The sequence below is a fragment of the Triplophysa dalaica genome, chromosome 6 (genome assembly GCF_015846415.1).
Source record: "Triplophysa dalaica isolate WHDGS20190420 chromosome 6, ASM1584641v1, whole genome shotgun sequence".
Lineage (NCBI taxonomy): Eukaryota > Metazoa > Chordata > Actinopteri > Cypriniformes > Nemacheilidae > Triplophysa > Triplophysa dalaica.
In genome coordinates this window covers 21,117,013-21,132,149 of record NC_079547.1, presented here as the reverse complement: position 1 = coordinate 21,132,149, position 15,137 = coordinate 21,117,013, and the positions used below count along the sequence as shown (strand labels likewise).

The following is a 15,137-nucleotide window of genomic DNA, read 5'->3' as shown; positions in this document are numbered from 1 at the left end:
CAAGTGTGTTATTTTTATCTCAAAAGTTCACCAGGTCTCCTTCTCACTCACCTCCCTCTAGAGTTTTGAAACTGACCGGGTGACTTCCAGGTCCGTTTCCTCTGCCGTTAAAGGCCATGACGATGAGGCTGTATTCAGAGAACGGCCTTAGACCTGTTACCACCGCATGGGTCCTCTCTTCAGAAAATGTCAGCGTATGTTTGTCACCGTGTGTTTTCTTCGAGTCCAAAAGGCTGCGCAGCCTCCACCAGCTCACCTGCAGCACGGAAACACTTATGAGGCACTTTGGAGAAATATGGATGAGAAAGCAAGTGCACAGTGGCACCTTCTCTGTCTTTCGGCACTAATTATGATATAGAACACATGCGGACGCTTCTGACGGCTCGCTGGGAGACGAGCGGAGCTGCAAGGTCACAAAAGGGGTCTTTTAAACTGAGGCTTAAACGAACAAATGTTGGTGAAGAATTACCCTATAGCCCCCCAGATGTCCATGGAGTTTGTCCTTGTGAACGTGGGCCCATCTGACCTTCACCACGGTGTTGTTCATCAACTCCGCGCTTATGTCCTCTGGAGCTGCTGAGGGGACTGTGGAAAACCGGCAAATGCAAAAACATTACAAATAGCTTCACCGTACACTACAGCCCCCTTACTGAAATTACACTTGCTCTACATGGGGATAATGTCTGTGAATTAGATTCAGCCGTATCCACGGCATAGGGTTGAAGAAATGTAATTTTGTGGGTAATCATGGGGAAAAACAGTGGCGGGGTAAGAGTTGTTTACATGGAGCTATGGACTACGGTATTGTTTTTACGATTTGTAACTGCATTTCGTTCACCTGGCAAATTGCCTACGCAAATTGTATTTACCCTGCCAAATCTAAATAATCTATATAAACAAAACTCCACACACAGGATCACGGATAGGGTACGCAGACACCGACTAAAGGAAGAGAGTAGATTATGTGGAATGAATCCAGGCAAACAGTTTTGTTGGGAAGCTACTAAAGGTGTTACTGTTCGCTACATTTTTGCTACAATATACGCCCCTGACAAATAGTAGCTAACTAAATTAAAGCTATTAAAAGCTGCAATCTGTAACTTTCTTCAGTTCAAAATAAATAAAACTCAGTTATTAAGCATGTACATTAAAGCAGGGTTCAAACTCTGCACCCCAAATCTCAACATTAAGCTTATAATGATGAATTATAAATTGAGTTGTTGGTCAGTTTGACGTCATTTGACTTCAAATGTAAAGATAAGTACATAAGGTAATCTGCAATTTTATGTTTCAAACTGAAATGGCGATTAAGAGGCAAAAGTTACGGATTGCAGCTTTATTTTTTAATATATGACTTTTTGGTTTTACAATTTAGAACTTCTGGAACAAAGATCAATCAGATGAGAATGAAGAGGGAAATATGCAAATTTAGACAATTTTTTTTGCATGAGACTAAAAGGTAGATTAATGGAAAAGCTTTGACATTTAAAATAAATTGACATACTAAATGTTTTTAAAGGGAGTTCACTAAAAAAACTTAAAATATTTTGTAATTGACCCCATATAAAACATCACAAAAGAGGATGTACAACACAAAAGGAAATATTTTGAGGAATGTCTAATTGGATAGAAGTCAATAGGGTCCCTTGTGTTTCATTACAAACATTCTTCAAAATATCTTCTTTTGTGTTATACAGAAGAAAAAAAGTCATACAATTTTAGAATGACAGGATTAAAATCTTTGCGTGAACTTTCGCTTTACGCCGATGTATCAGAGCTATTTTGAATTAGTTACTTCATGTCACACTAGGATAAGAAAGACCTAAAAGACAGGAACTATGAATGAGGAAAGGGAACTAAAGCAAGCACATTGCACTGAGTCATAGTGACCTGAGATAACATCAGGAGGGCAACTCCAAAAGAAAACTGAAGGCAAGAGAATAATTAGAGTCGAAACGTAAATAGCTCACAGCCATGATAACATTTCATTTGTCAGTCCATGGAAGAATACAAAGACTCCGAGTAAGGAAATCGTTCCCCCTCGTGCAATTTAATATCCTCAATAAAGCAAAACAAATCGGCGTATCAGTGCCAACGTTTGGATATTGTGTAAAGGCGAGACGACATTTTATCTGCCCGTTCTGCCCTATAGCTTTGTTGATATTCTCCTCACACGTGTAGTGCACTTCGCTGGAAGGGGGCGGGTTCCTGTTTACAGGGCATTGCTTATTTGCAATGAAACAAGACCCCTACAGAAGGAGAAAAGGTTAAAAAAAGCGATGTCTTTCAAAAGCTTCACCTGCTTTGTATGCTCTCAAAGGTAAACACGAGTGATACTTTGACAGTGAGGGAAACGTCAATAGCGTTGCCTTATTTGAATGCATATGCTCATCTCCACCACTCACACACAATAGAGGTTGTAACTCTACTCACAATCCTCTGCAGAGTACGCGGTTATTATTTTGGGGTCCGGGCCCCAACCGGCGTGGTTCTTGGCCTGAATTTTGATCTCGTAAAGGACGAACGTTGGGGTGTTTTTAACAACAAACGAATGCCTCTTTATGACGTGTTCCACCCAGTCTTCGGTTCCTTGTCTTCGGTAGCTAACTTTATACTCCAAATTCGGTCCGTTGTGTTCGATGGGTGACAATGGCTGTGATAAGAGAACAAAGAGCTCAGTTAACTTGTATAACGTCACTTTATGTATATTTGTATTAGAGCTGTCAAATCGATTAATCGGGGTTAATAAATCTATTAATACATTTTTGTTTACATAATTTGTTTGTTTGTGTTTTTGTATCTATGTATATAAGAATACATTAAAATACAGATATTTATTTAAGAAATATGTTTATATTTATACATAATATAAACTATATTTCAATATGAATGTATATATGAAGAGTTTGGTTCGAAAATGAGATAACTCCGTTTAAAAAGACAGCAGTTGGTTTGATTTGATTTAAGCCATAATATATAAAAAAATACAGCTAACTAACACAATTAAACATGATCAAATAATATAAAACATGAATTCTAATTTCTCATTTTAAAAAACGGAGTAATCTCATTTTGGGACCAAACTCTTCCTATTAAGGTTGTTATCATGTATGTGTGTGCATCTTGATAATGTATACATATAATTATAACCGGCACTAACACATTTTATATAAACACAAACTTTATTTTGCAATCGATTATGTTTGATTAATCGATGTGACAGCCCTAATTTGTAAACATACAAACACATACAGTAAAGATGCACCGATACTAAATTTCCCCACCAATACCAATAACCGAGTGATATCTGCTGATTTTGGTTCTAAAGATCAATATTTCTTTACTTTCTCAATGTTATTAAAGGAGTAGTTCACTTCAAAATAAGGCATCATTTATTTCATATGAGTACTATTACTATTGAACATCAAACTGGTGATATTTCTTAACATTTTCTATATACAGAGCATATATTCTATGCATTTTCTTGTCCTCTTTTGATTTACAGGATATATCGGCCTAGATCAGCTTTTAAAAAAGGGTTTTTATCGACCGATACCTATTATTGGCCAAAATATCGGTGCATCTCTAATAATATATCAAATAATTTACATGTCTGTGTGGGAGTAAGACTTTGCGGCTTACAAGGAACATTGGTTTGCTATCTTTACAACTGCTAAGGGACCTTCTGTGTTATAAGCCAATAAGCCTGGTTCATTGTCAGCATGATGTCAAATAACGTAACAATGGACTTATTAACACTACTGAGGTGTAACAGCTCTTATAATGGCCAGTCAGCAAAGAACCGAATCAAATGCAATTATTCATCAATGTCCACCTTAACAAAAAGAGTCCTTATAATTCCAAAAATTGTAGGTGCGTGCTATGCAAAGACTGTCTATAGACTGCAAAAAAAGATTCAGCTTTAGAAATGTGAATTCATATATCCATTTCCTTTACTTTTTAATCAAAGCCTCACACCGAGTTCTTTCTTATGGAAACCTGTGTCCAGAGAGATCAATTTCAGCAGGGCTTTGTAACGTTTCCAACGGCAGGGCGATAGAGATAGTGGCGTTTTGCAATGCAAAACTCCTATCTCGGGGAAATACGCTTATCGATAATTGGAACGCAAAAAGCGACACTGTTAGTTTGCACTTTCCCTCTGAGAAATAAATGAAATTCAGTATTTGAGAGCGCCCCTTTATCTCTTCCAGTTCCTTGAATGTTAGATCTCGCTGCTGACTATTGGAATTGAACGTTTAGCATCGTACCTCCCAGTTGATATCCATTTCGTGTGGCAAATGACCTTCGATCTTGATATTTTCAGGGTTCTTGTCAGGTGCTTTGGAAAGAGCAGAAATATGGATTTTTTAGGAGGTGAAATTGTTAGTGGAAGAAAGAAAAGAAAAATGGCCTGTGAAATATGCATTTTATAGACTAGAGCTTAAACGAGAGAGAAAATCAATTATCGCACAAGTTTGAATGTTTTAAAGTTCACGAGGCGGTGAGGTGTGCCTCGCCGCTTGTTGCAGGGGAAAAGTGGTTAGGAGGAACGCTGTAAGAAGTTATAGACCTGATGAAGGAGTTTTGTATCTTTCGGTGGCCTGGCTCCTGCGACTTCTTCCGACCTCGTTGATGGCGGAGACTCGGAAGCGGTAGTCCACGTGTCCTTGAAGCTTCAGAATGGCCGACTGATGGTTTCCGGGTACCCTCTTCAGCTCCTTCCAGCTTCCAGGCTCGAACTGACTCTCCTCAAACTCAATGACGAACTCTGTGTGCCGTTTTTAGAATCAACCATTTAGGACCGGCTTCGAGGGTTAACACAGTGCACAATTAAACTGTTTAATAAAATATAAATCCTAATTATTATAGTTCGATAATTACTGTAAAATCAATGGAGCTGTAATACACCAGGTCCCCTTAATTAACCACGTATCATTTATATCCTCACATTGGATCATTTCACACATCTGGGTCTTTTCTTAAAATCTCGGTGTGTTTCGCTGTGAGTTCTGATCTGCGGTTAAAGATGTGAAGAAAAGCCATTTTACCAGTGATGGAGCTGTTATGATCGTCTCCTGAAATCCAGAGTAGTTTCACACTTCTGCCATTGTGTTCAGATAGTATCACATTTTCTGGTGGATCAGGAACATCTAAACAAATAAATATTAAGTACATCAACATTTTGTACATGTATTGCATTCAAGGTCTTCTCAGTTAAAAGCTTTAATCGATGAATCGCGACTAATAAACGATTGTGTTTACATTTGTGGAGAGTATATTAATGTGTATATGGATATATAAATACACAAACATATATGTATATATTTAAGAAATACACGTTATATATATATTTATACAAAATATAGATTATATTTGAATGCAAATTGTATAGAAATTTACGCAAATATTGTTATATATATATATATATATATATATATATATACAGTTTACATGTGTGCATTTATATAAACACTTATAAATATACACAAAACATGCACACAAACATACTGTATTATATAAACAAAAGATTTGTTTTGAAATCAATTAATCATGATTTATCGATTTCACAGCACTGGGTTTTTTATAAAACCATTTTATTGTTGTGCTTTCGTCATTTTTTATAGACAATAAACAGTAATCTTTCATTGTGTGGTGCATTGTTATAAGAGCATAATTCCAGCTGTGGTTGTGGAAGTCGAGTCTGGTCAGCGTCACATTCTGAACTCATTTCCTCTCTCGTCCTTTCAAATTTCCTGACCAGGCTAAAAGGCCATAACTCACCCACAACTGAGAGCTGTGCTACAGCCGTGTCTTGGTCGACCGGTGTTCTGGCCACACACATATATAAGCCCTGGTCTCCAAAGCTCACATTGATAATCTCGAGCACTCCATCGTCCAGGACATATCTAACCAAAACAGCAAAGACACCGATTAGAGGTGCTTTACATGCACCTAGATTTACCACAGTTTGGAAGGAGGTGATGAGGTAGCTCACCGTGTGTCCACGCTACTGTTGAGGGCTACACCGTCTTTTTCCCAGAGAATCTCAAAGTCGCTACCGAAGGAAGAATCAAACGTCGCCTGGCACGAAAACTGGATGGTGGTTCCAGCCGAAACCCGCAAATCCTGTGGGGGGTCTACTATTCTGGTAGGATCTGAGTGTGAGAATGGAAATCACCGGGACGGTCCAAGAATTAAACCACATCTATTCATTTAGAAGCCAAAGTCATGTCTCAATTCTCCTAAGACAACTTTTATGAATCAAGAACAGCGCATTCACCTGACTGATTTCCCATCCATTTCTCTTACCTTTGACCTCAAGGGTCGAAGAAATGGCAACTTTTCCCTCAGTATTTTGAGCAAAACATGAGTACTCTCCCATGTCCTCTTTCGTCACGTGATGGATCTCCAGCGAACCGTTCTTATGAACCAAGAATCTTTCTCCTTCCACTGCGTTGGCGCTGTCAGCTTGACTCCTGTACAACCACAACAACAGTGTCATTCTCTGGTGGCCGTGCCGTGTGTGTGCACGTGTGTCCCTGTAATCTACTACACAGAGGACACAGAATGTAGTCACACTTTTTGATATACTGTATCTACTGAATATGATTTTTTTATTATTATAAATATTTCATTGCTTGGAATCAAGTATGTCAAGTCTATTATCGCCAATATTTTTACCATTTTAATGGGTCATATAAAATAATTGTTATACTTACATGTGACCTTTTATTGAATGCTTTTTGCTAATTTTCACAAATTTTTGTTTAATTTGCTCAAATTATTTACCCGAATTTATCCCTATGTATAACCAATATTTAATTATTTTAATGTAATATTAAAAATATATATATTTCTATATATAATTTAATTATTTTCTGTTTTATTTTTTTCTCAGTTTTGTAACCATGCATGTCCCCATTTATCACCGATGTTATAATTGTTAAATGTTATATACAATAATTTTTATGTCTACATTTCTGCTTTTTATTTAATAATTTTTGTTGAATCATTTTCTAGATTTTCCTAAAAAAATCAAAAATATCTCTCATTTATGTTTACTTTGCTTTATTTTTAAACCAAGTATCTCTCCATTTATCACCAATATGTTACAATTTTAAAGGGTTATATATAAATATATTTTTTAGAATATCCTAAAAAATTCAATGGTGTAAATGCAAGAAATTGTGCAGATTGTTCATCCTTTCCATTTTAGTTCAACCTTGTTACGCTGTGATGTTTTCCTCTTTAAAAATATACATTTAAAAATAAAATGTAAACATATAATTGAAGTCATTGAATTAACTAATCTCAATTCAAATTAAAAAGCATTCTGTTATTTATCTTATGTCACGAGTCAGAATAACGTCAGAACCTCCCCTCTTTGCAAAAATCTAAAACTGCATATGAAAGCTTTAGGGTATACATACAAATTTTATGACTTTAATAAAATGCTCTGTTTGGTTTCTCTTACATTATGTGGCACCTCAGTTAGCGCGTCCTTTGTTATTGCCTAACTGTAGAACACTAACAGATTCACATGAGTAGTTTACCTCATTAGCCGAAAACAGCTCGAGGGTCCCACCCATGAGTAAACCGGCTCACCAGAGGGACACCTCAACAAGGAAACTCTAAAACTGCAGTCTGTAGTTGTGCTGCCCTCTGCTGGCCCGTGCAAACACAGTCACTACATCAGGTTTTACTCACCACGTAATGCTGGAGGTGGGCGAGCTGAAGACCTTGCAGTGCATGATGATGCCTTTTCCCTCCACAGCCATGTACGGAAGATTGTCTTCTGTTAAGATCACCGGCTGTATGTCTGGGGAACGAGTTATCAGCGTTGCACCATTAAAACTGGATTCGATTAGTCTCTTTATCTTTTGTCTTGTGTTGCTATCAGTTTAGGAATAAAGTCCCTTCATGCCCTTGAAACAGCAGCTCTCTACTCTACCAGGGGGATGTATGGCTACTTTAAGCGAGTTTGCAAAGAGATGTTTTTCTCTTATTTTTCCCATTTGTTTTCCTTTTCAGATTTTTTTAAGCTTATTTTATCTCTCAGATGAAAGCAACACATGCTTTGGTTACTGCGACTGAATTTCAATGCAGAAAGGCGAAATTGTTCGCACATAAAAGAGCCAGTTCGCCCGAGGGAAAGCGCGCCTGGAGACGAGACTGGACAGGACCACCCGGCTGGCTCAGTGCTATCATGGGGACCTTTCCACTCGCCCTGAAGGAACCCGAGGGCCGTCCGCTGGCTGTATCACACATGGGCTTATGGTTGTGTCCACACAGACCTAAAACAGATGCTTGTTTGCTGCCAATAAACATTATGTCGTTCAATGGAGGATTCATAAGACTTGGCTAGTAGTGAATGAAACCAGGAATGTCCAATGAGCCGACACAGAAAATTAAACAATTCAATGTGCAGTCTCGAGTGGGTGAAGGACAGTCTACGATGATAATATTGTTCGATTGTATTAAAATATGCTTAAAAACATTGCATAAGCTGCGTTTTATCTTTAAAATATGATATTGTATTAAAGAAATAAGCCATCAGAAGCAAAGCGTTACAGTGAGTTTAAACGGTTTAAAGGTATTTCTGCACCCCGCTTTGCATTGTGCCCAAAATCACCCCTAAGCCGTAAAATCTCTGTGATGCACAGCGTCTTACTTTAGTGCTAACTGCTTATTTGCAATTTATTTTTGTCTTGCTTTAAACTGCATGAAATTATACAGCCGGGAACATTACGTACTCGGATCTCCACAGGTAGAGATTGCCAATTACTGTATAACCACGTGATAAGAATTGACTTACTCATAATCATAATGTTGGCATTAGCTAGAATGGTGCCATGTCGGTTTGTGGCCTCGCACTGGTAAACCGCGCTGTTGTCTGGGCTTGCGTTGTGGATGGAAATGGTGCCGTCTTTCATGATCTTTCTGTTGGAAACTGGGACCTCTGAAACAGAATTTATGAGTTCAGAGTTAAGTTATTGTACATAACGGCAGAGGAAACTGGAAACTTTGGAAACATGTTCATAGTCACCTTGTGATTATAAGTAATAAGGTCTTATACAAATCTTTGTAAACATTAAAGGTCAAAAAGCTTGTCTTACTAAAGTGATAGTTCACCTAAAAACTATGTTGTCATTTACTCCTCCTTTGTCATTTCAAACCTTATGACTTTCCTTCTTCTGCAGAACATTAAAGAAGATATTTTGAAGAATGTTGTTAACAGAACAGGGACCATTTACTTGCATTGGTTTTGTATACATGTACTAGAAGAGAAATATCTTTTTTGTGTTCTGCGGAGGAGAGAAAGTCATACCAGTTTGAAATGACAAGAGGGTGAGTAAATGATGACAGAATTATCATTTTTGGGTGCAATACCCCTATAATCAAACGCACACAGAACTAAAACAGAAATCTAGGTTTCTATGTAAGCATATTGGTTGCTATATTCAATTTGAAATGCAATATGCAAAATGGCAATTCAGTCTGTATAATGAAAATGCATTGTGTATCTAAATATACATTTCAGATAACCATATGTGCAACATTAAGTGCAAAATGAAAATAAAATTATATCAATTACATTTGTCAGTTCCTACACTAGTTTTAATATGTTATTTAAATGGATATTTTTGTTGGCCTTCACGCAAAGACGCTGTACCGGGGAGGGGCGTGGTCAGCTCGAAATGCATTGTCAAGTCCACATTGAATTTAGCTAAATTTAACGTCTGTGTGTAAATGAAAATGCAATCCCAAATGTTCAACCTGTTAATGTTAATTCATTTAGGGAAAATTTCATTAGAATTTTCTTTTTGTCACAGTTTTGCTTGACTATCTTAAACATATAATTAATCCGGGGAATGCATTTTCATTTTAATTTGGCAATTTAAAGAGCTCTAAAAATATCCATACAACGTGTGTTGTGTTTAATGTTGTACATATGTTATTTAAAATGTATATTTAACTACACAATTGCATTGACATTTTACATACTGCAATGCCATTTTGCATATTGCATTTCAAATTGAATATAGCAACCAATATGCTTCCATAGGTTTCTTTATAATCCTTTTAATTTACAACGTGAAAAAAAATTATAATGCTTATACTATAAATGTCTTAATACATTTACATTATGAACTTATTTGATCCTACATTTTGAACACTTATTCACTCTATGCACGGCCACTTCCGCGTTTAGGCTCAGTCCTTATCTAGCTTCCGGCGTGCTTACCAATGCATTCTTAAAACCAATGTCTGCCTAACGTTTTAATGAGCTGCCGTTAGAACACAGTAATATTGAGACGTTGCACCTTCACATAGAAAGTATTTAAAGCTTCTTGAACTCATTACTACAACGATCTATTGATAAAATATATAAAACCGGTATGCAACAAAAGTTTATATATACTGTATATATATTATAATAGAATTAATAGAAATCACTGTTAATCAAAATATACTAAAATAATATGGGAATATGCGAAAAAAGACCACGCTAGGACCTCGTTTTGCTATGGGAGAATGCTATACCGGAAGCCCGTGTAAAACTGAGATATGGGCGGAAACACGTAAGTAGCAGGGCATAAAGTGCATTAATGACTTTATGATTTATTTTCTGATGTCAGCAGGCACAATAATTTCGTATCATTTTAAGCAGAATATAACATTCCTAAAAGAAGGTTGTTCTGTAATATGAAAACGTGTGTGTGTACCATTGAGAGGAAGGCTGTTGACCCGCCATGTAACACTTGGCTGTGGATTTCCTTTGACCACACACTTGATCTCCACTTCAGCTCCAATTGTCACCAGCTGACTCTGTGGCATTATCTCCCACTCGGGTGGCTCTATACATGCAACATATTCAGGTAATAATAAACAACAATCAAGCTTTCTGCCCTCAAAAAAACACTGTTACATAACAATAATATACAGTACCTTGAAATTCAGTGTAAGAGAATTTGAATGTGTTGTTTCAAAACAATCATTGCTACTCAATGCTACTATTGAACAGACATATATTAAATATGTATTGAACAAATTATGTGTTTTTTTCCATAAAGAGATAACTGGGTTTTTAAAACGTTTCAAAAATCATGTTTTTATTATGTTTTCATCTTTTTATTGTGTTTGTTAAATGTATTTTTTTTGTTATTATTACAAAACAAACCAACTGCAGTTTGATTGATATTAATTGGAATGCACAATAAAAAAAAACTGATTTTGGGAAAATGTTAAAAACAAAAAGTTACCTCTTTTTGGAAATGAACAGTAAATTAAGTGCAGATAACTATTTTAATATACAGTATGCAATAATTATTGAGTATTATTATACACAATTTATTTAAATAATCTGGAAGTGGGCACTGTGTTCTAAAAAGGTGGGTACAAGGAGATAAATCAATATCAACTAAGAAACACATATTATTATTTAAGGATTCCATTTGTCCTGAATTAGCCCTGCCACTATTTCTCGTCTCTGGACAGAAGATGGCGCTGTTGTACCATTTGTACATTAAAAATTGGTATGCTCCAAAAACAAACGGTTTGAAGTACAAGCTCACTGTGATTATGTGACTTACCCTCTACTGTCACATGAAAATAATGCACAGCCTCTCCATGAAGATTTTTGGCTTTGCACATATATTTTCCTTCATCTTCTTCATTCACCATCTCTTTAGTGAGCAACTTCCCATGACTTTCCACCACGGCCTTCTCTGGCAGCTTGTGGCCCATTCTAACCCACTCTACCTTTGGAGTTGGACTGAAAGATAGATAACAAAAGATATAAAACCCAAAACAATGATTTGTATTACTTAAGGTTAAAGAAAATTGAATAAATAATGCGAATCAAACGTACAATCCATCTGCAATACACTCCAGCTGAAGTTCTTCTCCTTTCACTAAATATACGTGTGACTCCTTTCCTGTAGGCGTCAACAGACTGGGCTTCCTCTCCAAAAGAGAGTTCGCTTTATAACAACGAAAAGATCAAATAAAACATAAATAAGCAAGAAAACATATTTAACATAAAAGCATTGTATACGGTGTGCTTTAGAGATGACAATAAAAAAACAGATGCATGACTAAAATGCTTTAAATATGAAGTTCATGATCGTTTCTAAATTCTAAGAGGTTTCCTTAACACTGTACGTCACTTAATCTACTAGACAAGTTCAACAAAAATGTAATGTTATCATTTAAAGGGGCAGGATGGCTTGAGTCACCATACACTTTCAGTGCATTTAGGTAGATACGATTAAAGATAATGGAGGCTGATGCTGTCCGTCCCTAAAATTTCACTTTTTGTGTTCCATACAAGAAAATAAGTCATATTAGCATATTTGGATCCATGTAAGTGTGAGAATGGTGAAAACATTTACATTTTTAATTGAACTTTTTCTAAATGGGACCAAACGTTATGTTTGAGTTATGGATGAATCCTTAAAGACCCAGTGAAATAAAAACAAAAGTTTTTTAAGGACACAGAATCCCTAAGAAAACCGTAACAAAAATGAACAGACCATGCTTGTTACACATATTTCGATATATATTGACATATTTTCACAGATCAGACCATGCTTGTTACACATATTTTATGATAATTCTTAAATATCTTCCAACATAAAAAAAAATACAGTTTTACTTTATCGTATTTTATACTGATCCGGCAAGTGGTTACGTGACAGAAGACCGAACGACTCGAACCCGAAGACTCGAGAGGTGAACTAATCAATTCTCTTTCCGGCTCTGACTGCATTTGTTAAACTTGCATGGCTGTCACGTGATGAACGAACGAGTCAAATCCAAAGACTTGTCAGATAAGAGTTGAGGTGAGCTAAGCATAGACTAAATACCCATGTAAACAAGTAATTCATCTTTTCTGTTTATTATAGCATTATAGTTTTGTATTGGTTGTAATGTGATCAACGTTTCCATAAGTAGTAGATTTGTTAGGAAAGTGACACGTAACATTTGAATTATACTTTGCTAAAATAAACGATAGGAACGATATGACTCGAAAAAAGATTCGTTAATTTTGCTGAACGAGACTCAAAGGTCCGAGTCAATAAAATGACCGAACTTCCCATCACTATTACCGGCTGAGTCTGACTGTGCTGTAAACGAATCACTATTGGTTTATTTTAAAAGGGGGAGGTATAATAGGTCTCGCGCTCTCTGTATTTATCAATTGACATAACGTCAACATATCAAATAATGCTGCGTGTTCCAAGGCATTGCAGTTAGACTTTAAATTATTTTTCTTTACTGTCTTCTAAACTACCCAGCTGGTTACAGAAAGTGTTGACAATTGAAATATGCAAATCCAAAGATTAAACAAGTATTATGATAACATGGGAAAAGATAATTCTTCAGCAATTATTAAAAATGGATCTACCCCCATGTAGCATATCTAATGAACGTCACTCACCATAACCTGTGCCGCTACCAGAACCTGAGCCCTTCATTAACTTATCTTGGATGAAGAGATGAGAACGCATAAACAGAAGGAGTATGGCAATGCAAAAACAAGCAAACAATAGATAAGGGAATGGCAAAGATCACATGCACCTGTGCGATAAAGCATTTTGAATTTTTTTACATACTGCTTTTAACATTGACGGACATGGCAGGTTTCTGGACGACGGTTCCCATGCGTCTAAAGGAGGCAAAGCAGCAGTAGTCCCTGCGGCTGTCAGTCTCGATGGCATTTGAAAAGTACAGGTTCCCATTCAGACCCACTGAAACTCTCTCGTCCTGTTCAATTTGCTGCAAACCTGTTAAACATTACATAGACATAAAAGCTTCAATGCTACCAAGTATGCTACCAACACATATTTCTCCAAAAATGGAAATACGAGGGATGGAAATCATTATTCCACTGTCGTATATTATGACCGCCAGCATTTGGTAGGTGTTCATGTCAAGCTTTGTATGAGAAGGTGTTAACGCCATTGCACCTGAATCCGCAACGTTGAACACTGTTGCGTTTGAGTCATGCGTTGCTCGAGTCATGCGGCCCTGCGCTGTGCAGTCTGATCGATGTATGATAGCAAAATACAGCGAAAGCGCTTTGAGAGCACTGCTTTTCAATCGCTCTCGCAGTGCTTTGACATCATACGGTGATCGGTCTGCGCAGCGCCCAGTAAACAACAAAGCTTAGATTGAAGGCCAAATGAGTGTCGTGTACTAAGCCATGCTAGTAGGAAATGTGTTTGAGGATATATTTGTGGATACATTTGTCGCTTCATAATCTAAGTAAGATTTTTGTTTTGCTGTTTTATGTGTACTCAGTGGACAGAAGTTATGTATAATTTCTATCCTAAAGCAGTGATGAAATGTGGACGCCTATAGGCTTCTGATGTGTTCGTGTCAATTTACCATTGTCACGAATAGCTTGAAGAATATCTGTCAAATTTGTTGACGACAGTAACCTATACAGTAGCCTACATTCATTGACCTTTTTTTCTTGCAAAAAGTTTCAGAAAAAATATAAATTTTTATATTAATTAAATTTTCATTAGATATTGAAGTAGTTTTATCGTTATTTTATATGATGTTATTCTCTCAATTTTCTTGACGGCAGGTAAAATGTTGCGTAATCTAGGGAGGATGTCTGATCGTGCATTCAATGCATAGTTTTGTTTTTCTTGTTTGATAAGGAAACATAACTATGGTAGGTCGGTGTTGCTGTGTTTAAAACTTCAATAGCATTACGCAGAGTCATTGAAGAAATCCTATTGTTCTTTCACTTTCGATTTCTCCATATATCAAACAAAACAAGTAACCGTATGTCAAAACAATAATAGCAGTGAAGTATTATCTGCCCAAGTTGGCTGCGTCACTGCAACATGCAACATAGGGCGTGACGTCAGCTTCACATTCTCTATTAGGATGTAAACGTTAATTTTGTATATGCCTGCAATACAATATTCAGACTTTATTCAGACATTATTTTTGCATTGACAGGAAGTGAATGCACCTGCGGACTTTTGATGCAGTATATAGTATATTAGCTCCCCACTCCTAGAAGTTGCATCCCATTTTGGTTACTGCAGTGCTTAACTTTGTTTTGTAGCCTCCCACCTGCTTTGCACATTTTGGGTGTCACCCTCATCTAACGC

At 36.7% G+C, this 15,137-nt stretch overlaps 1 protein-coding gene across 7 annotated transcripts in view; it reads right to left on the bottom strand.

The window, feature by feature from the left end:
• chl1b (cell adhesion molecule L1-like b) overlaps window positions 1-15,137 on the bottom strand; it is a 78,863-nt gene that overhangs the window by 14,386 nt on the left and 49,340 nt on the right. For 5 of the 7 annotated variants that reach the window (XM_056750269.1, XM_056750268.1, XM_056750274.1 and 2 more), the window contains 16 exons: window positions 13,620-13,790; window positions 13,445-13,489; window positions 11,873-11,984; window positions 11,595-11,776; window positions 10,728-10,859; window positions 8,816-8,959; window positions 7,708-7,819; window positions 6,310-6,476; window positions 5,996-6,155; window positions 5,782-5,906; window positions 5,049-5,150; window positions 4,571-4,768; window positions 4,269-4,339; window positions 2,434-2,653; window positions 470-585; window positions 52-256 (listed from right to left, as the gene is read on the bottom strand). In XM_056750269.1, coding sequence (XP_056606247.1) covers window positions 52-256; window positions 470-585; window positions 2,434-2,653; window positions 4,269-4,339; window positions 4,571-4,768; window positions 5,049-5,150; window positions 5,782-5,906; window positions 5,996-6,155; window positions 6,310-6,476; window positions 7,708-7,819; window positions 8,816-8,959; window positions 10,728-10,859; window positions 11,595-11,776; window positions 11,873-11,984; window positions 13,445-13,489; window positions 13,620-13,790 — 2,262 coding nt within the window. The remainder of the gene's footprint in view (window positions 1-51; window positions 257-469; window positions 586-2,433; window positions 2,654-4,268; window positions 4,340-4,570; window positions 4,769-5,048; window positions 5,151-5,781; window positions 5,907-5,995; window positions 6,156-6,309; window positions 6,477-7,707; window positions 7,820-8,815; window positions 8,960-10,727; window positions 10,860-11,594; window positions 11,777-11,872; window positions 11,985-13,444; window positions 13,490-13,619; window positions 13,791-15,137) is intronic. The other 2 variants (XM_056750272.1, XM_056750273.1) reach the window with 1 other exon arrangement.